Source organism: Impatiens glandulifera, chromosome 1, assembly GCF_907164915.1.
Source record: "Impatiens glandulifera chromosome 1, dImpGla2.1, whole genome shotgun sequence".
Classification (NCBI taxonomy): Eukaryota; Viridiplantae; Streptophyta; class Magnoliopsida; order Ericales; family Balsaminaceae; genus Impatiens; species Impatiens glandulifera.
Window position 1 is genome coordinate 80073224 of NC_061862.1, and position 25798 is coordinate 80099021.

A 25798-nucleotide genomic window follows, 5' to 3' on the forward strand; every position below is an offset into this window, starting at 1 on the left:
GAAAATTAATTAATAACATTCTCTCCATCTGCCTTGCTTAATTAATTAAACAACCAACCAATTGTCAGTGTTAGACTCAGCTGCTGCAAGCAATATCACTGTTGTGATAACTTATTATCTTAAATTTTCTCTTTATTGTCACTTAACTCAAAATATAACACACTTTTAAAAGGAAGGATGCTTTCCTAAAATAGCTTCAAATAACCACATATTTATAAATAACCTTTTTAAAAGCAAGGAACTGGTTAATAACTTTAAAAAAAAAAAAAAAAATCATATTGGGTATGTTTCTTTTGCAGTTAACAAGTGATTAGAATACGTGATAAATAATGGTGATCATTGAGGAGGGGAGGGGGTAATGGCTTCACATCATCATGATAATAGGTGATTATATACAGTGATGATAAAGACAGGTAGAAGCATATGGACCTTTTCTTTGAAAGCCAAATATCTACTTGGAGTTGAAGGGGACACATGAGACCTGGTTTAGGGGGAACTGTTTTTTGAAGACAATAATAAGGATACTTTTCTTTTTTTCTTACCAAAATGGATGGACCTACTCTTGTCATTGACCGACTCTCTTCACAAAATACATTTATATCCATTCCTCTCTCATCAAAGTTTTGGGTCCCAATCTTTACCCCCACCCACATTGATTCAATCAATGAGTACATACATGTTGAACTCGCAACTGCTGTTAATAATAATATGCCTTTATAATCCTTCCTTTCATCACAAGTGTCTAAACTAGTACTGTCCAGGTTAAATTAGTTGTCAGTGGAAACAAACAACAATAATAATTAATAATTACACCCAACCTAACCCAATCCCATCAAAATTAGCTGTTAATCTATCTTTATTTCTAAATCCCCGGACCCATCTCTCTTAATTCTCACTTAAACAAAATGGATGCACCTTTCTTGGAAATGCTTGCTAATCACATGAACAGTAAGTAGTAGTGCTAATTACTACCTACTGTGTATAATGAGTGAGAAACAAAGAGAGAGTGAGTGGAAAGAGAAAATATAGAAAAGGAGCTTAAAAGGGTAGAGATGATCCCCACTCACCTGAAGAAGAAGTTAAAATTAAAGGCAAATAAGATATGTATGATCCAAGAACAGTACACAACTACTACTGTTGCATACTATTACAGTATTACTACTCACTAATAATACCCCCCATTACTTCACAGCCTGTAAGAAGAGAAGGCCTCGTAAATCTGCCCCCCCGACAATTAGAGATAATTCCAATCTCATCCCATGTGGGATTCTCCTCTTTAATTTAATTGCTCATCATCATCTTCATCTTCATCTTCATCTTCCCCCTCTCTCTCTCTTACACTCCTCTCTTACTCTCTGCACTCTATCTCCATCTCCTCTTGCTTACTTGCAATTGCTTGCTAACTCTATCTCTCTCTTCCTTAATTTTCATCCCTTTGGTTTTCAACCTCTCTATCTCACACACACACACACACACCATGTGGGATTCAGAGAATGAATCGCTTGGAGGGAGGGATTACAACAATGCTTTGCTTAGTTCAAGCAAGCATGGTGTCAAGAGTGATGGCTTCGAGCAAAGAGGCCAATCTTGGTATCTATTTTCTTCTAATTCACATACATATCTAACTTTAATTTTATCAAAATAAAACAACAAACAACCCCTTCATTTAATCTTCCTCCTAAATTGCATGTCCAATTATAGGTTTGTTGCAACTGATATTCCAAGTGACTTGTTGGTTCAAATTGGAGATGTTACTTTCCACTTGCACAAGGTATATATATATACAAATTGGGAAAAATCTATTTTTCTTTTTCTTTTCTAAATCAATGGTAATGACAATTTAAAATAATTACTGTGAACCTGCAAACAGTATCCACTTCTTTCCAGAAGTGGAAAGATGAACAGATTAATATGTGAAACGAGGGATACTGACCTTAGCAAGGTAATAATCGACGATCTTCCAGGCGGCCATGAAGCATTCGAGCAAGCTGCCAAGTTCTGCTATGGGGTTGCCGTTGATTTAACAGCCACCAACATCTCAGGCCTCAGATGTGCTGCAGAGTATCTCGAAATGACAGAGGATTTGGAAGAAGGCAATCTAATTTTCAAAACTGAAGCTTTTCTCAGCTATGTAGTTCTATCATCATGGAGAGACTCCATTCTTGTATTAAAGAGCTGTGAAAAGCTCTCCCCATGGTCAGAAAACCTCCAAATTGTAAGAAGATGTAGTGAATCAATTGCCTGGAAGGCTTGCGCCAATCCTAAAGGAATCAGATGGGCTTACACTGGAAAGCCCCTAGTTAAAGTCTCCAGCCCGAAATGGAACGAAATGAAAGAGTCCAGTCCCAGCAGAAACCATCAAGCCCCACCTGACTGGTGGTTTGAGGACGTCTCTATATTAAGGATTGATCATTTTGTCCGAGTCATAACTGCAATTAAGGTGAAAGGAATGAGATTTGAATTAATAGGAGCTGCAATAACACATTATGCAGTTAAATGGCTTCCCGGTTTAATCAAAGACTTACCTGCATCAGCAGCAGATGGAGAAAATAATGTTAATAACGACACTACTTCAAGCTCAAGCTGGAAAGGAGGACTTCATATGATAGTGGCGGGAGGGAGTAAAGATGAAATATCGACAGTTCAAGCGAAAGATCAAAGAATGATTATCGAGAGCTTGATAAGCATAATTCCTCCACAGAAGGACAGCGTTTCTTGTGGATTCCTTCTCCAGCTATTGAGGATGGCAAACATGTTAAAGGTGGCACCGGCTCTTGTCACTGAATTGGAGAAACGGGTTGGAATGCAGTTCGAACAGGCCACATTGGCCGATCTTCTCATACCCTCTTACAGCAAAAGCGAGACTTTGTACGATGTTGATTTAATGCAGAGGCTTCTAGAACATTTTCTAGTTCAAGAACAGACAGAAGGGTCAAGCCCGGGCAGACAGCAGCCTTTCTCAGACAAACACATGTACGATTCAGCAGCAGCAGCTCAAAGAGGAAGTAGCCAAAACGCCAAGGCAAGAGTCGCAAGGCTTGTGGACAGTTATCTCACCGAAGTTTCTAGAGACAGAAACCTCTCCTTGACCAAGTTTCAAGTCCTAGCCGAGGCTTTGCCAGATTCTGCAAGAACTTGTGATGATGGACTCTACCGTGCAATTGATTCCTATCTTAAGGTATTTAATAATAGCATCGTATATAAAAAATATTCGCTTAGCAGTAAATTACTCAGATTTTGGATTTGGAAAATTGATAGGCACATCCAACGCTATCTGAGCATGAAAGGAAGAGACTATGCCGGGTGATGGACTGTCAGAAACTGTCAATAGATGCATGTATGCACGCAGCCCAAAACGAAAGGCTTCCATTAAGAGTTGTTGTGCAAGTTCTTTTCTCTGAACAAGTAAAGATAAGCAATGCAATAGCCAACAGCTCTTTAAAAGAAGCTGGGGATTCTAATTATCAGCCCATGGTGTCAAACAGAAGAAGTTTACTTGAGGCAACTCCACAGTCATTTCAAGAAGGATGGACAGCGGCTAAAAAGGACATTAACACACTCAAGTTTGAGCTTGAGTCGGTCAAGGCCAAGTACCTAGAGCTACAAAATGACATGGAGACTTTACAAAAGCAGTTTGATAAAATGGCAAAGCCAAAACAATCTTCGGCTTGGACAAGTGGTTGGAAAAAACTGAGCAAGCTTACCAAGATGACACATTTAGAGGCGAATGACATTGGATCTCAGATTCCAAACACAGAACAGGCTAGAAAGGCGCCTAGAAGGTGGAGAAATTCTATTTCTTAAGGAAATTATTCTAAGTGGTGGTATTATATATGTTCTTTCTTCTTTACATATATTATGTTTCTTCAACTTGAAGAAATTCAATTCAATAGGTTTCAGTGATCCCATCCTTCCACTTTGCTTTCTTGGTGCTTTTTTGAGTTATTTATGGGAGCTATCTTATTATCATCATTTTGTAGTCAGAACAATTTATTCTATTTGAAGGTGACTATTAAATTGAAAATTGCAATGGAGTTGGCACACTTATATTTCACCTTTTTTGTTTACTGGCGTGGGGACAGAAGAACCTGAACCTGAACCTTGGAAACTAACTGCTACTGCTGCATTCTGAGAAAGTGGATCTGCCAGCTGATCACAGCTAAAATATATAAAAAATAACTGTCTCAATATTAGAAGAGGAAAATAAAGAAATTGGTTGGTGGGAATATTACCTTAATAGGATTTTGTCCAACACCTTACAGGCACAGAGCAAACAATCACTAAGTAATCTTCTGGTTCTGGTTAATGGCTGGAAAGTAGCAGTTAGATAGAGAAGTGGGAAGTCAAGTCAGAGAGTCATGTACAAGATAATGGGATTTATTACCAAGCTGATTTATTTATGATCATTACATTACAACTTACTTCATACATTCACAACTTCAAAACCTTACTCTTATTCAATCAGTCCATCTCTTCCCTCTTTAAATCTCACCTGCAACACTCAAAAGCTTGGACATTTTCACTTTACTGCAATATCTCACTAACTCCTAATGCCTGAGCTTTCATCTTTAAATCCTTCAAGTAACAGATGGCCTCTTCAATAATTAACAATGGGTCGTTCATCTTCCTACTTGGGATGATTATTGATTTCAATGCTGTCAATGTCTCCTGAATATTATCCCTCTTCAATTCTCTCTCCCCAATTTTACAACCCATTTCCACATTTCTCGGTTGCTTGTGATCATCGTCAAGTAGCCTCTGCCTTTTGCAGTTAGTCATGTTGTTCCCATCATACTGTAACTCACGCTTCCTGCAGCTACTCGTGGAGGTCCAAAATGGAGAAGTAGCAGTGCTTGTTACTTCGCCTTCATCACTGTCTTCGTCGGATGAATAGAGAATTGCATCTATTTCGTCACTGTCTTCTTCATGCATCCCACTTTTTTCCATCACTGGCCTTTTGGGGATGATGGAAATTTCTTGCTTCATTTCTGATGACTGTGTTTTTTCAAGAAATTCACCAGCATCAATGGATGTATTAGGTGGAAGAGGACAAATGGGACTTAAGAACGTTCTAATATCAGCACCAGTCTGATCAAAGATGATGAACCTTCTATCAGAAGGCCCAGAAACTGGCCAGAGGGTTGAAGGGTTATTTCCAGGGGTACACTGTAACGAACTGTGGGTTTCATTTATGTTGTCAAACCACGGAAAGGGGTAATAAGCAGATAGCTGCTCAGAGAGCGGAAAATCTCCAACTTTCACCATCCAGCAGCAGAGAAAATCACCTGAAGATAATAAATGAATCATTATGGCAAACATTCTTTATCAATTTAACACTCATACTGCAAGATAAGACAGGAATTACCAGGATAACAGCAAAGCCCGATAATTTACAAGGAATGAAACAGAAGAAGGAAAAACAAGAAACGAAATCTCCTATAGCTTGAATTACACGTCAATGAGGTAGCGAAATTACGTAACGGGTTTCAGCATGTGACGAAAATACTCGGCCTGTTTAAAGAGAATGAGAATAATTAATGAAAGATATTACAAATCACACAAAGTAAATAAACAAGTCATTACCTGACAATCTTGCAAAGGTTGAAAGCAAGCTATTACTCTAACTATGATGGTGGCTCTTCCTGAAATCCCACTATTCTCGTGTTTTAATGCCCGAAATCGTGTTTGGCTCGCTTTTTGGCACACCATCACTTTTTTCTACTACACTCTTATCAAACTTCAAGAGAAACAATAATTGTCTAGCTAGAAAAATTTCAAAAGCCAATTAAGAAGAACACAATACTTTCAGCTAATCATGTGCATAGAATGATCAAGAAAGGAAAAGTGATTGGATCCCATCGGTTAATTATATCGAAAATCAGATACTGAAGGCGATCATCTACAATATGATCCTACAATAGACACGCAAGGAGGTAGCAGCTCTTCGGAATACATCAATTGAGAGACTTAACCACAGCATATTGTTCCAATTTTGTTCGCAGATGAAATAGCCTCAAGTAAATATTATATCAATAAGCCTGTGAAACAAAGACCAAGAGATTGACATTATTATCTATAAGATTCAAGTCTATAAAGATATCTTCAAAATAAAAGGCCAATTTTAAAGAGATCAACCACCATTAGTCCATTACGCATGATTTCAGCCCTAAATGATAGAATAATGCATAGTTTTGGAGAGATCAACAATTAGGCTTTGATAATCAATCAATCAATCAATCTGTACTTTATTGATACGACGATCTAAAGTTTGATATACAAAGGATGATGAACACTTACATTGAATTGAAGGTATGTATGTATCCGATTTCCGATCTCAGGAAGCGTATCGTTTGGACGTCAAATATTGAAATAAACCTGACTGAAATCGGAGAGAGAGAGAATACCGTGAAGTGTGTTAATGTAGTAACAGCAAGCAAAGCAAAGCAAAGAAGGACGACATGCATATAGAGAGATAGATCGTACCCGATTATGAAGAATCAAAATGACGAAATTACCCTCAAACAATTTGTCTTATCTAATCTATATTTTATTATACTTCTAAATCTAAATTTTTTTTTTTTAATGATCATGGCTTCAACTAAGATGGTAATAGGTTCGGAGAATGCATTTATGGCCAGTTTATATTTTTGGGATTGTTTAATACCAATTTTCTTTCGTTCGATTTCTATGAATTTTCTTGAGATATTGTTTATAAAATATTTTCATTATATAAACAAAAATTTTAATATATATATATATATATATGGTAATATATTAAAATTTTATATTATTTTAAAGAAAAAATTACAACTCCTATATAATATAATAAATAAATATATATCGGTAATTTTATATATTTAATTGTGTTTATAGTATTCGGGGCGAAAACGGAGTGAGATCGGGGTGGGGGACACAAATATCATCATCGCCCCATCCTCATTCGATTTCGAGAAAAAAACGTCCCAAACTGGACAATTAGGATCGGTTACCGCGGGAGGGTTTTCATTTCAAATTTTATTTTTTTTGTAAGTATTAAAAAAATAAAAAATATTAATATATAATTGAAAAATAAAAAATAGTTTTAAAATAATAAAATAAAGAGTATTTTGATATATTGTTTATTTAGAGCTTGTTTGGATTAGGGTTATTTATATAACTTAGAAGGTGGAAAATGTTATGGTGATTGATAATTTTGACAGATGGTATCCTTTGTTTTCACCTAACTCGTGTTCTTCATATTCCTTCTCATAAGGAAGGGGGCAAAAAATCTTTTTACAAAAAAATAATTCAAATTTACCCCCTCCCCTATGAGAGGGAACACAGGTTAGGTGGGAGCAGAAGATCTCATGGATAATTTTGAAGGGATAATGGTTATTTTTTGATAAAAAAAAAAAGTTAATATGTATTAATATGTAAAAATAATAATATAAAATAAATGGTATTTTAATATTTTGGTTAATGAATTAAGTAATATCATGGATAAAAAGGAGAATGAAATGATTTGAGTGGATTGAATTATTTAAATAATTCAAACCTAACATAGCCTTATTAATAAATAAAGAATTGTGAAAAAATGATAAATTATTTAAGAATGAGAAGGCATAAGAGAAAGAATGACATGACTCAATCTAATTAGCTGAAAGTTATTTTTATAAAAAAAATTCTTTCATTTTTCTCGGATAATTCCATTCTATCAAGCACCGTCAATATTTCATTAATCAAGTGACATTTATACACAAAAAGTGAAACATCACCCCACTTATTTATTAATTTTTTTTAATGTATAGGTAGCATTGGCTTAGTGGATGACAATGCATGTATCCTCACATTTTCTCGTTTTTACAGCTAAGCTAATTATATGATATACGTCATCTTCTCTCTCATTCTTTTCAATTTTTCTCTCTTATTATTTCTCATTAAAAAATTATTCAAATAATCAAACAAAACAAAATTTTTATGATAAATTTTCTTGTTTTAAGTTTTTTTTTAAATAATACTTTTATCATATCAATATATTATAACTATTAAAACACTTCATTTATAAATTACAATAACAAAACTTTATAAATTTACTTTTGAAAAATTAAATTTTAAATATAAAATATTATTTTAATAATTCATCTTACAAAAAAAACTCAAATAATATATATTTTATTAAATAATACTTTTTTTAAAACTAAATAAAAATTCTAAAAAAAACTCAAATCAAATTACCTATAAAATCTTGTTCAGTTTGTATTTTTTAAATAACTCAAACAAAATCAAACATTATTTCACTCTTTATTATCCATCACATCACTCAAATCATTAATTAAAATACTAAAATACATTCTATTTTAAATTATTATTATTTTTTATTTATATATATCAATACATTTTAAATATTTTACCAAAAATAATCATTATTTTTTTAAAATTATTAACCATCATTATTTTTTTTTCTTTTTAAATTTTTAAAAAAACCTCAATTCAAACCAAACCTAAACCGTGCCCAAACCAATTATAAAATAAATAAATAAAAAAGGAAAAAAAGAGGACAAATGAGTCATGTCAAGGTGATCCAAACACGTCATTAGCATCATGAATGGCGAGACATATAATAGTGCCATTGTTATTGATGGCATTGCATTGCCTTAGGAATCATGACACAATCCAACAACAAGAAACAAACAAAATTAAATGAGCGCAATTGCAGGCCATCTAACATTCAATTTTTCATTACCATAAAATAAATATATAAAAATAAACATTCAATCTTTGGGAATCAAGGAATGAAAATTAGTTTTCATCCTAATAATTTGATTATAACAAATTTTCTTTTAAGAAAAACTCATTTGACTATTCATTTAGTGCCAAAAATAGCAACAAAATTGTGAAACAAATTATATGACTAGATTTATCATATATAATACTAATGTCATTATAAAAAATAAAAAGTGCTATCATTACAAAACACTAACACAATGATCATAAAAAGAAACTCACAACCACACAAATTTTTACTCCAAACACTAATAGAAAAAATAAATTTTAAATTTTAACCTAAGTATCATTTTAAGAAAACTCATAATATAATAAAATAATTGATTTTCACTTCATTTTTATGTTCTTTATTAAGAGCTTATTTGTTTAAGAACTTGTATGATTTTTTTTTTTTTTTTGTAAGTTTTTATTCGATAAAAAAAATTATTTGAGTTTTTAATTAGTTTAATTATTAAAATAATTTTTATTTAAAATTAAAATTTAATAATAATATTTTAATTAATAGAATTAATGATTTAATAAATAAAATAATAATGTTGTGATAGAGATATAATTTATAAAAAACTTGATTGAAAAGAGACTCAAATCAAAAGAGTCCCAACTTCCAAATGTCATATTTCTTACAACTACAATGAAATGATCTAAAAAAAAAAGTTAATTTTTTTTTTTCACAAATCACAATGGCTATTCTTGTTGTTTTAAAATATATATATATATATATATATATATATATAATATTTAATTTCAAAGTGTTCGAATTGTTGGATCGATATGTGAGAGTAATTGATACTTAAGTTGGATTGTGGGTTGACCATCCATTAATTTAAAACGGTTAAAAATAAAATAAAAAATGTTATAGATATGTTTCGAACTTGCAACTTAATAAAAAAAACATTTAACCTATTAGGCTAATAAAACTTTATATTTTAAATTCAACATCAAATTTAATGAAAGCGAGACATTTTAATAATATAAATTCAACATTTTAACTAACTAATATATATATATATATATATATATATATATATATATAATCATGTTTAATTTCAAAATATCTGGATTGCTGGGTCGAGAGCTGTGGTTAATTTGGATATATATGTGAGAGTAAATGGATACTTGGGTCGGATTGTGGTTGACCCGCCTATAAACTTAAAACGGTTAAAAATAAAATAAAAAATGTTATATGTATATTTTTAACTTGCAACATAACAAAATAAGTACAACCCTTTAACCACGTGTGATTGGAATGTGATTTGTCGAGGGATAATAGGCCGGTATTAATTAAAAGTAGTTAAAAAAATATGTTACAATTATTTGATTCACCAAAGTGTGAGGTTACCATGCTAAATGTTGAAAAATATTAATCAAATATTTGATTGACTGAAGTGAAAATGTAAGGTCATGAAATGAGAGGTTCATTCAAAAAAAATATGTGATGAAACATTTGAAAAGATAAGTTGTTTTATCAAAATAAATAAAATGTGGATCGAGAGTTTTTTATTATTTATTATAATATATTATTCGTGATTTATTAAGAATTTTAAACATTGAATATATTTTTAATTAAGAATAAAAGAGGTTCAATAATAGTAATTAATACTCAATAAGAGTTGCTACACTTAACACCCCCAATAATCTTCTTAACAAAATATTAGTGTTAGGACACCAACTAAGGTCAATAAATCTATAAAATAAAATAAAATAGAAACACGAGGGTAAAAAGGTAATTGGCCAATAAGATTTTCAAATAAATCTACTTACAACCAACTTTATAATAATTATAATAGTTATTATAATTCATGTAACATTCACATGTGAGGCCCCTTTTATTTATTCCACCTCCACCAAATCCACCACCACCTTTATTAGTGAACTGGGCATTGTCGTTGTCATGATGAGTTATGGTAAGTGGTTGGGGATTTTAAGCATGTCCATGGACAGTTGCTGAGCTAATACCATAACCAACTCATAAGAATCATATCAAAATCAAATCCAATTAAATCAAATTGGAGTTGGACGGTAGCAAAGTTAGATTGTCAACACTTTGCTTGCATTTCAACTGTTAATGATGACTTATAGATCCTCCTTTCTTAAACAAATATGATGATTCATGATTAAACCAAACCAAAATAACATTAAGAATTAAACAATGACATGTACAACCAAACAAAACAACTAATCATAATCATGATGATCCCACTTCAACCTCTGACTCAAATCAAAGATCATAAGGTGATAAAGATCTTAGTTCAGTCTCTTGTGATCTGAGCACCATTCAATTTGAATCAAATCAAAGATAATAAGGTAATAAAGATCTTAGTTTAGACTTTAGTCCTTTGTGATCTGAGCAATCCAAGATGGATAATCAAATCATCTGCTTCACAACAAATTCAAACATAGCTTGTAAACACACTCAGGCTCAAACACATATCCTTGAGAGGTTGGAGATTTTGACCTTGGGAATGCATATAACTTTAAATCATACACAAATTCAAGACAGAATCTTATTGAACCAATGTCTAGCAATAAATTATAAAAGACATGCATCCACATGGTTGATACATTCAAGGCCAGATAGATCAATTTAATCAAGAGTCTTCTGTAATTCCAAATTTATAACCATCATACCAAGAGAGTTTTCTCTCTTCACTTTTGAGAAATAAAAGATATATTAAAATAATGGTTCTTTAATCCATATTTTACTCTTATACCAGAAAAATCTATGCTAGATAAAAGCTATCAAAGAAGCTGGAAGACTGTAGATTATCCAAAAAGACTGAAGAGTTGATATATTAAAACTGATAAAATCTTGATTCCATTGTTGCAATAACAGAAGTAGTAAGAGTTCAACAAGAAATAAAACTAAATTGAGTTCAAATAAAAGCAATTCTTCTCAACAGATGAAACTTTGCTGCAAAACTTGGAAAAAATAAACACATGGTTCATCAGTCTTATGCGACAAGAGTGCTTGCGGTGGTTGATTCACTGCAAAAAAGAAAAAGAAAAAAGGGGAAAGTAAATATATGTCCACATGGATATATGAAGAACATATTGTCGAATAAAGGTCAATAGAGCAGAGCATTCATTCAATTAACTGCTACTTACTCTCATGATTGTCATATGCTTCAAATTGAAGAAGATAAAATATTTAAGGTGTAGCAGTAAAGATCTATGAAGTCAATCAATAGTATGTTCAAAATAAGTTTGCTTAAAACTTACTATTTCCAGACAGGTGGGAGCTTCTTTGTCTTCTTGTAGTAACGGGCAAGACGGTGAATCCTGCTCTCCACAAGGATCAATCTGAACTTAGAGTCTTTGTCTTTTCTATTCCTTTCCAAGTGCTTCCTGATTGCTACTGCCTTCTTGATAAGGTGATACAAGTCTTCAGGAATTTCCGGAGCAAGACCTACAAGTTACACGAAAAAATATAATTCTCCACCATAGCATTTCAATGTGGAAAAAGCTTAGGCAACAGAAGAATCAAGTCAAGAAGATTTACCATGGGCTTTAAGGATGCGCAATATCTTGTTTCCAGTAACACTCTTAACCTGAGCAATTCCATGAGAATCACGAAGAATAACACCAATTTGGGAAGGGGTCATTCCCTTCTTGGCAAACTTACAGATATTTTCATCAACCTGAAATTTAGCAAGAATTATGAGTACCAGAGTACTAAACAAGTAGTATGAATACAAGAAACAGAGAAAAAAAAATTCAAGAACAGATATAAGAAAACTATTTTAAGATTATTTAAATAATACAAGATTCTTCTCAAAGAAACAATAGAAAGAATACTAAATCTACAAAAAAAAATCATCATCTAATAGGTTCCTTGTAGTTCTGTATGTGCCCTAAAAATTCTTACATAAAATCGCTAGTATTACTTTTAAAGTTATAACTAGCAAATAAATAGAATACCAGTTCTTGACCTAAAAGCCTAAACATACAGTTTGGGAACCAGGTATCAAAAATCTAAGATCTTTTCCAGACGTTAAAGTTGCAACACTGGAATCTTAAATTGGGAATGTGGTCATTATTCATTTTCAATAAGGACTAACACATTGACCGGAGATTCATCATATAAGCACAAAGCCTAGTTTTGTAAACATGCTTTAAAACAGTTTGTTAAAACGAGTAGACTCCACAATCAGCATCAACACCAAATAAGGTTGACAAAAGGACTGAATAGATTTGGAATCGGTATAACAATGAAAATTTAAAGGGGATGGTTTCAGGATAACAACAAATCTGAACAAAAATATTAGTTTGCTTAATGGTCAATTCAGATTGAAACCAAAAGCAATAGGATTCAGCTAAGATAAGATTTAAAATACCCAACAAGATTCTTAATTAACTTGAATGAGCTGAACAGTTTGACAGAGCATGACAATCAAGCAAAGGAAAATATAAATGTTAAATCAATAGATCAAAGTTTCAGTAATCGTACATCTTGAGAAGAGATCTTCAACCAACTTGGTGGAGTTCTCTTATAAGGTAGAGCAGAAGCTGAAATACCCTTACTGCAATCAATTTAAACATAAATCAAACTTCTTTCTGATCGCAAAACAAAACCAATTCATTTGAACAAGTAAAAACTGCAGACGATTTCATAGAACATAAATAGAGACGAACCCTCCACTATGCATACGACCCATGATGAAATGCCGTTGATGGAGCGCCGCCTATTAGGTCTTCTACCCGAAGAAAAGCTCTGATGCTGCCGCTGCCGCCGACGCAAACCCTAATAATCACAGTAGAGAATAGAGAAGAGGCTTTACCATTTTATATAGGTTAAGTAATTGTAAACAGGACCTTGAATTAATATGAAGTTTTCGTTTTAATCCCTATAATGGATTATTGTGCAATTTCTTACTACCAAATTTGAACGTGTAATAAATTTAAGAATAATATTTTATTTTATTCTTCACTCTAATTTCGAATTCAGATACATGTTTATCTGGAATTAAAATAAATAAAATCTAATTAAATACCATTTGTCACCGTTAATTTTTTTTTGGGTTTGAAAAGTTAAAAAATATATATATTGACAATTTGTATTTAAGTTTTAAATAAATAAATAAATAGTATATAAAAAACTATACCATTTTTTATTTTATTTTTAAATTAATTCATACACTATTAAAAGTTTACTATTTTAAAATAAAGTAAGGAATCAAATTTAGTTAAATTATACATCCTTTAACAAAAAGAGGTGATACTCAAGTTCTAGTCTCTATTAAGGAGCTTATCCTACCATTAGAGTATGCAAATGAGTAAACTAAACTCCAAATTAAGTTTGGTCAACCCATTATCCAATTAATATGAGTTGAGTTAGATAATCTAAACTAAATTTTAGTTTATAAAACATTTATTACGTTTTCTACTCGTTTAATATTTAACACGTTTTTATCCTAGTTAACATTCGTTTAATAATTATTTGATTTGTTTTACCATTTTTGAGTTATTCAACACGTTTAACACGTTTTGGCTCGTTTAACACACTTGTGACACATTTAACAATTTCGGTCCGATTATTTATTTATTTGATTATACGATTTTTATCCGTTTAACATAATTTTGATTTTTTTTAAATTTTTTAATATTTTAATTATTAAATTATTTTAAAAAATAATATGTGAGATTGATATGGATTATTTAAATAATATTTAAATTATTTATATTAAATAAAATTTTGAATACGATAAATTCGGTTAATTTTCATAAACTAATTAATTCATTTAAACAGTTTTAAAATAATAGTGATATGTTAGTTCATTATTATTATTATGGTTAAACTATAATTAATAAATATATTATTAATGAGTTTTAAAATTTAAAATTATTTGACTGCAAAATAATGTATTAGAATTAGAAGATGGACAGTTTATATTGGATTGATAAAAATAATTAAATTAAATTTATTTAATTTGTGTAATTTGAATAACACTAACCTGACCTAAATTAAACTCAACACATACTCAACCCAACCCAACTCAACTCAACTCAAATTAACTTACCTAAATTAATATTTTGAGTTAGGTATGGGGTTTGGATCAACCCAATATATGCTCACTCTTACATATAAGCTATAGCAAATTTTATTCATGTCTATTGATTTAGGGTTTAGAATTTGCCGGTAGCAAATTTTATTCATGTTTATTGATTTAGGGTTTAGAATTTGCCGGTTATGTGTGTTTAACTTCATAAATTAATCGTACTGAAGGTGAAGTGGAACTAACGTATTAGTTAAACTCTTATATTTTTAAATTTATAATTTTAATATTTTATTAATCTAAGTTTATAAATTATTTTAATTATAAATAAAATAAAATTTTAAATAAATTATTACTCTTTCATTTATTTTGTAACTAATAATTTTTAATATTATTTGTTTTAAAATTAATTTTTATACTTAATTATATATAAATAATTAATTAATATAAATCTAATATTCAGAATTTTAACTAAACTTTATCCGGAAAAAAATTCTATAAAAAAAACAAATGTATAAGTTCAGGTCGGCCCATTTAAATCATAAAAATCTAACCCATATTTTGTCCATATTTGTCTAAAGATAGAAAATTTGTGACAAGAGCTGCTTTATAAATTCCAAATATAAGGGAAGGGGTACATTGATGAATAGATTGAACTTAAATTCCCTCTGAATACAAATCTAAATAATCATTCATAAGCCATAAAACAGCCATTGTTCAATATGAAATTTGTCCTCAAAACATCGTGATTTTTATTCATAATATTGGAACTCGCTGTTTAATAGCTACTATTACTACTTGACACTAAGAACTTCGATCTCAAAATCCAGGACTGAGTTGGGCTGGATGCCCCATGCTGGAAACCCACCACTGCCATAAGCATAGTCTGGAGAACACTGCAAATTTTCAAATGAAACTTATTTCAGAACTCAATAAAAAAAGTTTTGCGCTTTCAACCTCCAAAGAATAAGAATTAAAGTGTCAGCTAATATACCATAGGTTCAACTTATAAGAAAGAAATATAAAACCAAACTCTTATTAGCATATAAAAACCAATTTGAAAGGAACCCATTACAGGGATAACATAGCTATTCAAGTGGGTTAACAACAACATACTAAAAGACCATACATACATCAAAGTCCAAACTGTAATGCATTCAAATTTGGTTTTTGGATTTCATGGGTTGATGCAAAAGGGACAGTTTTTACATTCTGTGTAAGAAAGAATACATCTAGCCTAATCATATAATTGATTCATTGAAGCAATGGTCATTCTAGAATCCAGATCCAAGTCAAGTCCATTGCCTGATAACAACTGAACTATAATCAATGTTGACTTCCTAAACTACAGTCCTTGATCAGAAGCATTTTGCTTTGTTATTCAAACTTACAATCTAACGAAAAAGTCCAACAATTACCTGCAAACGAGCAACCTCTCCCAATTGCATTCCCAAAACACCTTCATCCCATCCTGATACAAACAGAGAGAGATTTTCTTTAGCTGTAGTTTCAGAGGGAAAGTTCAGATTTTTGAACATCCTGTTAATATTAAGCAAACTATAATAGTAATTGACTGTTGAAAACTTCCAATCCATGTATATAACATTATTGAAACATATCAATTGCAATATCAAGCACAGAATCACACGACAAACTGAGATTGTAGAGTATTATAACCTTTAATAACAGAACCTAGGCCGATCTTGAAAGTAAAAGGCTCCTGTCCAGGATCCTTTGTGCTAAACAAACAAAAAAGAGTAAAAATAAGATAAAGGCATGGATCGATAAAAAGGAGAAATCAAAATTGAAGTTGTTCAACAGATTCGTAAGCGTACCTCCAAAACTTCTTAGTAAGATCGCCATTTTTGCCTGCATGTAAAGCAAGACGGCGGGAGTTAGAGCAAATATTCAGTAGAGAGATTAGATATCGAACGAAATATAGAGAAAGGTAAAGAAATAACCAAATCCAGTGCAGTGAACGGTGACGGTTTGGCCGACGACGGGCTTGGGACCGTTTCCAGCTTTCAAAATCTGCTTTTCCACTCCCATTTTCCAAGTTTTGATTCTTCGATCTTCGATTCTTCTCTCTCTCCCTCTCTTTATGTATTTAGGGTTAGGAAGTGGCGTTCTAGATTAGATGATGCTCACATACTGTCTTGACAATTATGTATATATATGTCCCTCTAGTTATGCAACAATTGACATTTTGACTCAAATGATTTATTAATATAGAAATTATATAAATAAAATAAATATATAATTTATTTTTTATTTTAAATAAATATAATAATCATATAATACTTAATATAAAAATATATTTTATTTATAATATGATAATGAGTTATAAATTAGTACTAATAAATAATATAATTAGAAAATAAAAAATGTTAATAATGAGTATAATTAGAAAAACAAAATAATTTGATTTTTATAGTTTTGATAATAAAAAAAATTACGCCTTACAATTAATTTATAATTTGTATATGATACAAGGCCTCGTTTGATGAAGGGTTTTTGGGATAAAACTCAGTTTTTATCCCAAAACTCAAACATCTTATCAACCATCAAATCAAATAATTTTATCATTTAAATATCAAAACTACACCTACACCATATTTTCTAAAGTCAAAGGGCAAATTAGTCTTTAAATTTTAAAAACCAATTTTTTCATACTTTATATCAAACAAGGGTTTTTTGGATAAAACCCAGACAAAATCCAAAAAATCATTTCCTCAAACAAGGCCCAAGAGTATAGATTACTATATTATATTTTACAATATTATTTATTAAAACTAGCATGTATCATGTGCATTTGCACGAGTAATAATATAAAAAACCGTAAAAAAATATTATGGTAAAATTTTTATGAACGGGTCAACCCACAATCCGACCCAATTATTCATTTACTCTCACATGTATCCAAATTAACCACAGCTCTCGACCCAACAATCTGGACACTTTAAAAATTAAGCATCATTATCTATATATATATATATATAATAATGCTTAATTTTTAAAATGTTCGGATTGCCGGGCCGAGAGCTGTGGTTAATTTGGATATATGTGAGAGTAAATGGATACTTGGGTCGGATTGTGGGTTGACCCGCCCATAAACTTAAAACGGTTAAAAATAAAATTAAAAATGCTATAGGCATGGTTCGAACTTGCAACCTAACAAAACAAGTACAACCTTTTAACCAACTAGGCTAATAACACTTTATATTTTAAATTCAATCTAAAATTTGATAAACGCGTGACATTTTAACAATATAAGTTCAACTTTTTAACTAACTAATCTATATATATATATAATGATGCTTAATTTTTAAAGTGTTCGGATTGTCGGGTCGAAAACTTGTGGTTAATTTGGATATATGTGAGAGTAAATGGATACTTGGGTCGGATTGTGGGTTGACCCGCCCATAAAAATTTTACCGTAATATTTTTTTCATAGTTTTTTATATTATTATTACTCGTGCAAATGCACGGGATACATGCTAGTATATATATATATAATGATGCTTAATTTTTAAAGTGTTCGAATTGTCGGGTCGAGAGTTGTGGTTAATTTGGATACTTGGGTCGGATTGTGGGTTGACCCGCCTTTAAATTTAAAACAGTTAAAAATAAAATTAAAAATGCTAGAGGTATGTTTTGAACTTGCAACCTAACAAAATAAGTACAGTTCTTTAACCAATTAGACTACAAAGACTTTATATTTTAAATTCAACACCAAATTTGATAAACGCGGGACATTTTAATATTAATATAAGTTCAACTTTTTAATTAACTAATATATATATATATATATAATGATGTCGAGTAAATGGATACTTGAGTCGGATTGTGGGTTGACCCACCCATAAACTTAAAACGGTTAAAAATAAAATTAAAAATATTATCCGTAATATTTTTTTAACGATTTTTTATATTATTAATCGTGCAAATGCACAAGCTAAATGCTAGTTATATATAATGATGCTTAATTTTGAAAGTGTCCGAATTGCCGAGTCGAGAGCTATGGTTAATTTGGATATATATGTGAGAGTAAATGGATACTTGGGTCGGATTCTGGGTTGACCCGTCCATAAACTTAAAACTGTTAAAAATAAAATTGAAAATGCTATAGGTATGTTTTGAACTCTCAACCTAACAAAACAAGTACAACTCTTTAACCAATTAGACTAATAACACTTTATATTTTTATTTTAAACGAAATTTGATTAACGCGGGACTTTATACCAATATATTTTTATCTGTGTGCATCGCACGAGAATCTTCCTAATTATTGTAACGATACATCAATACTATTTGTTTGCAAACTCAAAATACATCAATAATAATAATGATAAGAAATTAATATCATGAAAAGTTATCGACAACCAATAATTGTTGAGAGGCTTACAATATTTTAAAATAAAATAAAAAATTTATGTCATTTTTAAAAGTTATATCTCTTAAAAATGTGATTTTTATAAATAAAAAGTATTAAATTTTTATTTAATAGTATAACACTATTTATATATTTGTTTCACCAAATATGAAGTGATATATTTAAAATAAATAAAAATTGTCAAACTTTTGCATAATTTTCTTAATTAATTTTCTCAAAGTACATGAATTTTATAAACATAACAAAAAAAAAAAACAATTCTAAATTTAACTATATAACATAATAATAATAATATATATATATATATATATATATATATCAATTATTTATTTTACTATTCAATTTAGATCTATCATGTTTATTTTTAAATAAAATATTAAATTTTTGATTTTTTTATTTATATGTATTTTACGAAAAACACTTTAATGTCTATGAATAAGCCTGAAATACTTTTTTTAGTATAAAAAAATATTTATACTAGTATTACCAAAATATTTCAATTTTTGTATTACATATAATCCACTCAAACACTAGTTTTACCATCACACTACCAGGCCAGGAGGATCTGTTGTATCCCACATTAAGCCCTAGGCTATACCACTTTTCAAATTAAAAAAAAAAAAAAAACTCACACAAAATATAAATGTAGACACCACACAAAATTTTAAAATAAACACAAATACATAATTATCTTTCCCCACGCTACCCCATTTAAAGATCTATTCTCAAATTTTGACCTACCAGTTAATCAATATATTCCATATACACTATAAAAACATATTAATTAGAGTAGAAATGTTATGAATTCGATCTACTTTATAAAATAAAGTTTATATATATTAAAAAAAATCAATTCTTTTAACATTACAAAATAAATAAATAAAAGCTTCTAAAATTTTAATAAAAAATTAAAAATTATATAACATAATGTTGCAAGTTTAATGAAATTTAAAATATAAAATCATTAATTATAATTAATAGAGGGTAAATTGAAGACCTGTTTATATTATTCTTAAATTTTATTTATTTAGTTTAACTTTTTCAAATTTTATAGACATGTCCTGGGGATCGAAAATCCAGACATTTAATATTTTGCAATATTGTTATATTTCTAATTATATGTACAAGGTAATATGTTTGAGCTGAACTCTCTCAGTCATACCAATCTTGTTAAATCTTACTAGAATGAAATTGAATCACAACTATTTTCATTATGATTTAACTATTTTTTTTTTATTGAGAAATCCTTGAAGGTAACCCTAAAAAAAACGATTATAGTAATGAAATAAAATAAGACTAGCGAATTAATAAGATGATGTAAAAAGAAATCATAACAATATTTATCTATGGTATATATAACAATAGTGATAATAGATTAAAATGCATCATGATACGATAAGATTAATAGAAGAGTAGTACATAAACATAGTAGAAGAAAAATTACATTGACTTCAGAAGTAGCTAGTAATAATATATATATCATAATGATGAGCTCCAAACAACCAACTAAACCATTCAAGGAATATGCTCTTTTGGCGGGTTTGGAATGACGGGTAACGTGGGAAGCTCGGGTTTTGGCAGTGTGGGCACAATGGGAAGTGGCACTGGCAGTGGGGGGAGCTCGGGCTTTGGCAGTGTTGGGACAGTTGGGATTGGTAGAGTAGGGAGCTCAGGCTTTGGCAATTCTGGAGTTGTTGGGATAGGCAGTGAAGGAAGCTCGGGCTTTGGCAATCCCGGGACAGTGGGCATTGGGATCGGCAATGAGGGGAGCTCGGGCTTTGGTAGACCCGGGACGGTTGGTAGTGGCAATTCTGGTAAGGTTGTTTCTGCCAAGAGCTGACGAGAATCGCCTAGTTGTACCATCATAATAGTGAAGAAGAACAATAGGAACATAACTAGAGATGATGATGATAATGATGAGCCCATCAGTTGAGAAAAGATAAGCTGATTGCTTGTAGGGAGGGATGGTGCAATGTGTTTGTTTATATAGGAAACAAATGTGTGGGGGAAAAAATGGAAGGATAGGATAGGCTCATCTACTGGGTGGAAAATCAAGAAGGATAACATTTTTGTTTATCTGTTTGTTCAGCTACCTATCTGTATTCTGCTTCAACTTACCATCTATTCATTTCTACACCTCACAAACCAACTCTTAAAACAACAATTATTAATAATAAAAAAAATACTACTTTAATAATAATTCTACATTTGACAGTACAAACAATCCATAACCATGGTTATAAACCATCAGCAATTCTCATAAAAAACATAATAATACAAATAGTCAATTCAGTGAGGAGTCACAACTTTGGAAGAACAAACACAACCAATATTACTGATACATATGAAATCAAGACACTATAACAGCAGATAATTGAGGGAAATGGAAGTTTGTCTCCCTTAATTAAACAACAGGTATTATGCATAGGAAGGGTATGGTACTACTGACTGTTGTGGATTCAAGACCATAATTCTTGATTCTTGAAAGAGTATTTACCTTTCGGCTCTCTGAAGCTGCTGCCCTGATAGTCAAGTGTCCATTTCTCAAATGAACAATTCACGAAATCATAATAACCACCATGGATTGACAGTTTTCCTCTTATCACCTTCTCTTCTATCCATGAATATGTCAGCAAGTTCAACAATGAACGGTTCACTGATTCCTGCAAATCAAAATACACTACTTAGTTCATAAAACTGAGTTAACTGATTTTATCAAATGTAGAACTAATTACAACTGTTTATACATATAATCACGTAATTTGATTCATTTTCAGGATTAAACTTGTCTTTTAGGTGCTCTTACTAGATTATCGAGTTATAGCTTACCAAATTAAGCAATATTATTTTTTTTCTTTTTAGTTTGAGCTTAATCTAGATAATTAAGTGATTTCAAGTACAGTAATTTAAATTAAGTGATAAAGTTGTGTTTTTGAACCGAAAATCCAGAGTTTTGGGAGCAGTTAACATCACCTTTTCACAGTGTTGACACTGCTCATCAAAGTCTAGGTTGGAGGCAACAGCCTTGGTCCTTATTTTGGCATCTTTTCCTAACACCACCCAGTTCTTGGTAAATCCGCTGAAAAGTCAATATGATAAAACTTAGACATTCATCTCAGATTAACAAGTATTTTTGGGGCTAACCTTGGTTCCTCTTCGTCTTGCATACTCATAAGAGCACGAATGCCTCCACAGCAACTATGACCAACCACAAGAATATTCTCAACCTGTAAAGTATTATTGCAAATATATCTATTATTGCTGGAAGTGGGAATTGCAACATACATGTTTAACTTCATCATTCTAGTCCTAGTTGGACCATGTGGGTATATGTTCTATGTCAAATAAGAATCAAATAATGTAGTCGCATCAAAAAATTCAAATAAGGCTCAAATTTTTGCTACCTTCCCAATCTATACAAATAGAAGATCTTACTTCATTTAAAAACACCAGTTCATCTTGTTTTCTCATATGGGTGTGGATCTGGATAAGATTTCATTTGGAAATATAGAATATCTTAACTTAGTCAAACTCAGATCTAAATCCAACTATGCCTAAAAAAGGGGTCATACATAGAATTGTTATTTTGCCTGAGGTGGTGTCCTATTGGGCTTGGTGACTGCTCAAAATATTCGTATTTTGAAGTGATCTACAGATTTCATGGTAATCGGATGGTTCACACTTTTCATACCAAATGTATCTGGATGTGTATCCAAAATTCATTGACGGTTTCTCACATATCTGAATTCAGATCCATAATTAAACACAATCAACAATTTCTAAATCAACACCCACAAGTAATGTTTTTTTCTCTTAAAAAATAAGAAGCTGTTAGGCATATACACGAGGAAAATACTTACTTCCAAGGCATTGACAGCAAACTCAAGTGCAGCATTTGTTTCAGTTGGACCATTCTGCGTGCAGGAAATAAAAGCTTTCAGAATGACTAGGTTTGTGAAAAAGAATTAAGGTTAGGCATAGGAGTTAAACTTCAAATTGAGTATACCTCAGATGGGGGCACCAAATTTGCCACATTACGAATTACAAAGGCATCTCCAGGTTGAAATCCTAAGATGTTTGATGGACAAACCCTAGAGTCTCCACAAGCAATCACCATGAACTGTTGAAAGAGTTTTATATGTTTAGAAAGAGTTGTCAGTTTGCAAATTGAATGGAAAAAACCATTATGTTTACCTTTGGTTCCTGGCCTTTGGCAAGTTTACTATAGATTTCTGAATTTTCTCTGTCAAAACAAAACAAACATTTTCTCAGTTAAAAAACTCTATGTTCCTTCTTAAAAACCACAAAGGAAGCAAAAAAATTATAATAATTGATACTTACAAGTACTTGTCCTTTTTGAAAGTCAAGAAGTTATGTTTCATTTCATTGAAGACGTCAGATTCCTTTTTAGTTTCCACTGTGTTCGTCTGTGTACTTGGTGACACTTTCTGAAACATGCCTGAGGAGTCTTTGGAGGATTTCAATCTCAAATTACTTATATTCTCCTTCTTTGACTTACTGTTGAAGATGAAGCTCATGAGAAAATAACAAATCTATCTCATCAACCCTAAATAAAAAAACTGAAATGGCAACAAGTTTGAAAGTTGACAGAAATGGTGATCTGAAATCTTAAAACAGATGAATTTTGCCTATGAAATCCTAGAGATTGGTAAAATCATCCAATTTGCAGTAAACAACATGCCCAGAGATCTTTTGATAGATTCAGAAATACATAACATAACAAAGGGCATGCACCAGAAATTGAAGAACAATATCATACTGTGTGAAAGCTAAAATCTTGATTCGTCCCAGACAATTGGAATCCAAATAAAAAGAGAGAACAATTAGAAAAGATCCGTATTTACTTGAAAGATCCGGATGGGTTCTGCTCGAATGCGACTAATTTCATGGGGGATTTGAAAACCTGCAGCAGAAAGCGCGTGAAAGATGAGAGATGAGTAAATTTAAAGATGAAGTGAACCCACCTTGGATGGCGTTGAGAGTCTGGAGAGATCCGTGGTGGGTGTTAATCCAAGGGAGGAGTGCGCCATTAGAGAGAGATGAAGAGGGAATTTTTGTTTACTTTTTGGAGAAATGAATGAGGAGCGACGAAACAGAACACTTGCTTTGCACTGGCATAGCTAGCAGTTGTATAATAATAATAATAATAATAAATGTCGTGTATGTAAGTTGACAGATGGATGCCTCAATTGATGGCAGATCCGAAGAACACTTGTTCGTCTCCAAGAAAGACGGAGAAATCAAGGATGATATAAATCTTTCTAATTCACCCTGTTCTTTTACCTGGAATGGGAAAGTGCGGTAAAGAGAAGAAGACCACTAGTTTCACACAATCTCTTACATATACTTATTATAAATATTTATAGCTTCATTATCTTTATTTTTTTGGGTTAAAAAAATTAAAGTTATTTGAGTTTTAAATTTAATAAAACAAAAAAAATAAAATTGATAGTTAAAATAATAATGATTCTAATAAATTTATAATTAATAGTATCAACCTTTTCCTTCTATGTTTAAAATAAAATTTGATAAGTTGAAAAGTCAATTTTATTTTTTTGAAATTACTTTTTTTTTTTTTTTTAGCATTGGAGAGTGTCTTATTTCTTTTTTCACCACTCATATTTAAGTTGGTCTCGTCTCAAATTTTTGTAATTTTGAATAATATTTTTAATCTTTTGTAATATACTTTATAATGACATGTCAACCCGTTTGTAACAAATTAAATGATGTTATCAAATCTGTAGTTTTTTTTTTCTAACAGAATTTATCTTTCATCTATGACCCTTTTACATTTTTTTTAAAGAAGGTCATGTATATTAAAATTGAAAAAAAATCGTTTAAACACAATGACAAAAATAACAAATAAAAAATAAGAAAAATAATACTTAAAAAGTTATCGAGCTCGTAAATCCTCGAAAAGAACGACTAACTCTCCGACAGACTCTATTGGTTTTCCTGAACGAATTTCAGAAAACATAATAATAATAGTATTATGAATGATACGCATCAGACGACTACAATTATTGAAAATTCGACGATTTCTCTCCAACCAGATAGTCCACCAAAGAATAATTAGATGGTAACTCAAATATGTAGGTTTGTCATATCAGCCGTATCAATCTAAACTTTTCAGCAACTACCTAAAGACTCAAACATCACCCAATAAATTTTAATTATACTACACAAAAGACATCAAATACTACTCACCATTGACAATGCAAAAGTAAGTGAGTCGTTAATTAAACATTTTCTTGACACATATAATACGACAACCTCTTTTTTTTTACCCTTTTACATTTATTCTTTAATAATTTCAATAGTTTCCTCTTTATTTTGTTCATAATTGTAAATAATCAGTTATCATTTGACATAATATTTTTCGGCTTGCTTATCACTATTGGATAAAGACAAATTTCATTGTCGCTTAAAATTATGGGTAGAAATTTTCCTGACACCGCTTAAATGATCAATTCGACTTGTTCTCTCTCATCCCTCGTTGTTATGGAAATTAAATTAATTCGTTTGTCACTTAATTAAAATTGTATAAATTTTGGATAATTTTTATTATAATTTTAATATTTTTATTATTTATTAGTTAATATTCTATTTAACTTCTTATTTGATTAGT

The 25798-nt window shown here is 30.8% G+C and overlaps 5 protein-coding genes across 6 annotated transcripts; 1 reads left to right on the forward strand and 4 right to left on the reverse strand.

Annotated features, from left to right (window-relative positions):
• The first annotated feature begins 1069 nt into the window (after nt 1-1069).
• LOC124919059 (root phototropism protein 3) lies at nt 1070-4059 on the forward strand. The gene is made up of 4 exons (XM_047459191.1): nt 1070-1590; nt 1702-1771; nt 1871-3178; nt 3259-4059. The coding sequence occupies exons 1-4, from the start codon at nt 1478-1480 to the stop codon at nt 3802-3804; spliced, it is 2037 nt and encodes a 678-aa protein (XP_047315147.1). The 5' UTR covers nt 1070-1477; the 3' UTR covers nt 3805-4059.
• A 297-nt stretch (nt 4060-4356) lies between these two features.
• On the reverse strand, nt 4357-6524 carry LOC124919060 (transcription factor bHLH145-like). Of its 2 annotated transcripts, XM_047459192.1 has the most exons (5): nt 6484-6524; nt 6298-6379; nt 5584-6038; nt 5366-5511; nt 4357-5285 (listed from the first exon to the last, which is right to left on the reverse strand). In XM_047459192.1, exon 5 carries the CDS (start codon nt 5263-5265, stop codon nt 4525-4527), a length of 741 nt encoding a protein of 246 aa, XP_047315148.1. In that variant the 5' UTR covers nt 5266-5285; nt 5366-5511; nt 5584-6038; nt 6298-6379; nt 6484-6524; the 3' UTR covers nt 4357-4524. The 2 variants fall into 2 exon arrangements, with proteins under 2 accessions (XP_047315148.1, XP_047315149.1); XM_047459193.1 differs by lacking the exon at nt 6484-6524 and having other exon boundaries at nt 6298-6424.
• A 5004-nt stretch (nt 6525-11528) lies between these two features.
• On the reverse strand, nt 11529-13522 carry LOC124921793 (40S ribosomal protein S13). Its single transcript, XM_047462495.1, has 5 exons — nt 13396-13522; nt 13211-13283; nt 12263-12401; nt 11983-12169; nt 11529-11748 (listed from the first exon to the last, which is right to left on the reverse strand). Exons 1-5 carry the CDS (start codon nt 13416-13418, stop codon nt 11715-11717), a joined length of 456 nt encoding a protein of 151 aa, XP_047318451.1. The 5' UTR covers nt 13419-13522; the 3' UTR covers nt 11529-11714.
• Nucleotides 13523-15345: 1823 nt separating this feature from the next.
• On the reverse strand, nt 15346-16892 carry LOC124921794 (peptidyl-prolyl cis-trans isomerase FKBP12). The gene is made up of 5 exons (XM_047462496.1): nt 16718-16892; nt 16592-16625; nt 16434-16495; nt 16175-16227; nt 15346-15652 (listed from the first exon to the last, which is right to left on the reverse strand). Exons 1-5 carry the CDS (start codon nt 16803-16805, stop codon nt 15551-15553), a joined length of 339 nt encoding a protein of 112 aa, XP_047318452.1. The 5' UTR covers nt 16806-16892; the 3' UTR covers nt 15346-15550.
• A 3611-nt stretch (nt 16893-20503) lies between these two features.
• LOC124919061 (carbonic anhydrase 2-like) lies at nt 20504-24395 on the reverse strand. The gene is made up of 9 exons (XM_047459194.1): nt 24135-24395; nt 24015-24073; nt 23491-23667; nt 23344-23392; nt 23156-23269; nt 23010-23063; nt 22294-22376; nt 22123-22228; nt 20504-21812 (listed from the first exon to the last, which is right to left on the reverse strand). The coding sequence occupies exons 1-9, from the start codon at nt 24198-24200 to the stop codon at nt 21609-21611; spliced, it is 912 nt and encodes a 303-aa protein (XP_047315150.1). The 5' UTR covers nt 24201-24395; the 3' UTR covers nt 20504-21608.
• Between the last annotated feature and the right edge of the window lie 1403 nt (nt 24396-25798).

What these genes read in the sequence shown, in the direction of transcription:
- LOC124919061 (XM_047459194.1), bottom strand. Translation starts at nt 24,200, where the DNA reads ATGGCGCACTCCTCCCTTGGATTAACACCCACCACGGATCTCTCCAGA. An exon ending in AACCCATCCGGATCTTTCAA is followed by an intron (nt 23,668 to 24,014) that starts GTAAATACGGAT and finishes CATCTTCAACAG; the next exon opens with TAAGTCAAAGAAGGAGAATA. An exon ending in TTGCTGTCAATGCCTTGGAA is followed by an intron (nt 22,377 to 23,009) that starts GTAAGTATTTTC and finishes AATACTTTACAG; the next exon opens with GTTGAGAATATTCTTGTGGT.
- LOC124921793 (XM_047462495.1), bottom strand. Translation starts at nt 13,418, where the DNA reads ATGGGTCGTATGCATAGTGGAGG. An exon ending in GCGCATCCTTAAAGCCCATG is followed by an intron (nt 12,170 to 12,262) that starts GTAAATCTTCTT and finishes TGTAACTTGTAG; the next exon opens with GTCTTGCTCCGGAAATTCCT. An exon ending in CTCCCACCTGTCTGGAAATA is followed by an intron (nt 11,749 to 11,982) that starts GTAAGTTTTAAG and finishes TCTTTTTTGCAG; the next exon opens with TGAATCAACCACCGCAAGCA.
- LOC124919060 (XM_047459192.1), bottom strand. Translation starts at nt 5,265, where the DNA reads ATGGTGAAAGTTGGAGATTTTCCGCTCTCTGAGCAGCTATCTGCTTAT.
- LOC124921794 (XM_047462496.1), bottom strand. Translation starts at nt 16,805, where the DNA reads ATGGGAGTGGAAAAGCAGATTTTGAAAGCTGGAAACGGTCCCAAGCCC. An exon ending in CGTTCACTGCACTGGATTTG is followed by an intron (nt 16,626 to 16,717) that starts GTTATTTCTTTA and finishes CTTTACATGCAG; the next exon opens with GCAAAAATGGCGATCTTACT. An exon ending in CTTACTAAGAAGTTTTGGAG is followed by an intron (nt 16,496 to 16,591) that starts GTACGCTTACGA and finishes TTGTTTGTTTAG; the next exon opens with CACAAAGGATCCTGGACAGG.
- LOC124919059 (XM_047459191.1), top strand. Translation starts at nt 1,478, where the DNA reads ATGTGGGATTCAGAGAATGAATCGCTTGGAGGGAGGGATTACAACAAT. An exon ending in GAGCAAAGAGGCCAATCTTG is followed by an intron (nt 1,591 to 1,701) that starts GTATCTATTTTC and finishes GTCCAATTATAG; the next exon opens with GTTTGTTGCAACTGATATTC. An exon ending in TTACTTTCCACTTGCACAAG is followed by an intron (nt 1,772 to 1,870) that starts GTATATATATAT and finishes ACCTGCAAACAG; the next exon opens with TATCCACTTCTTTCCAGAAG.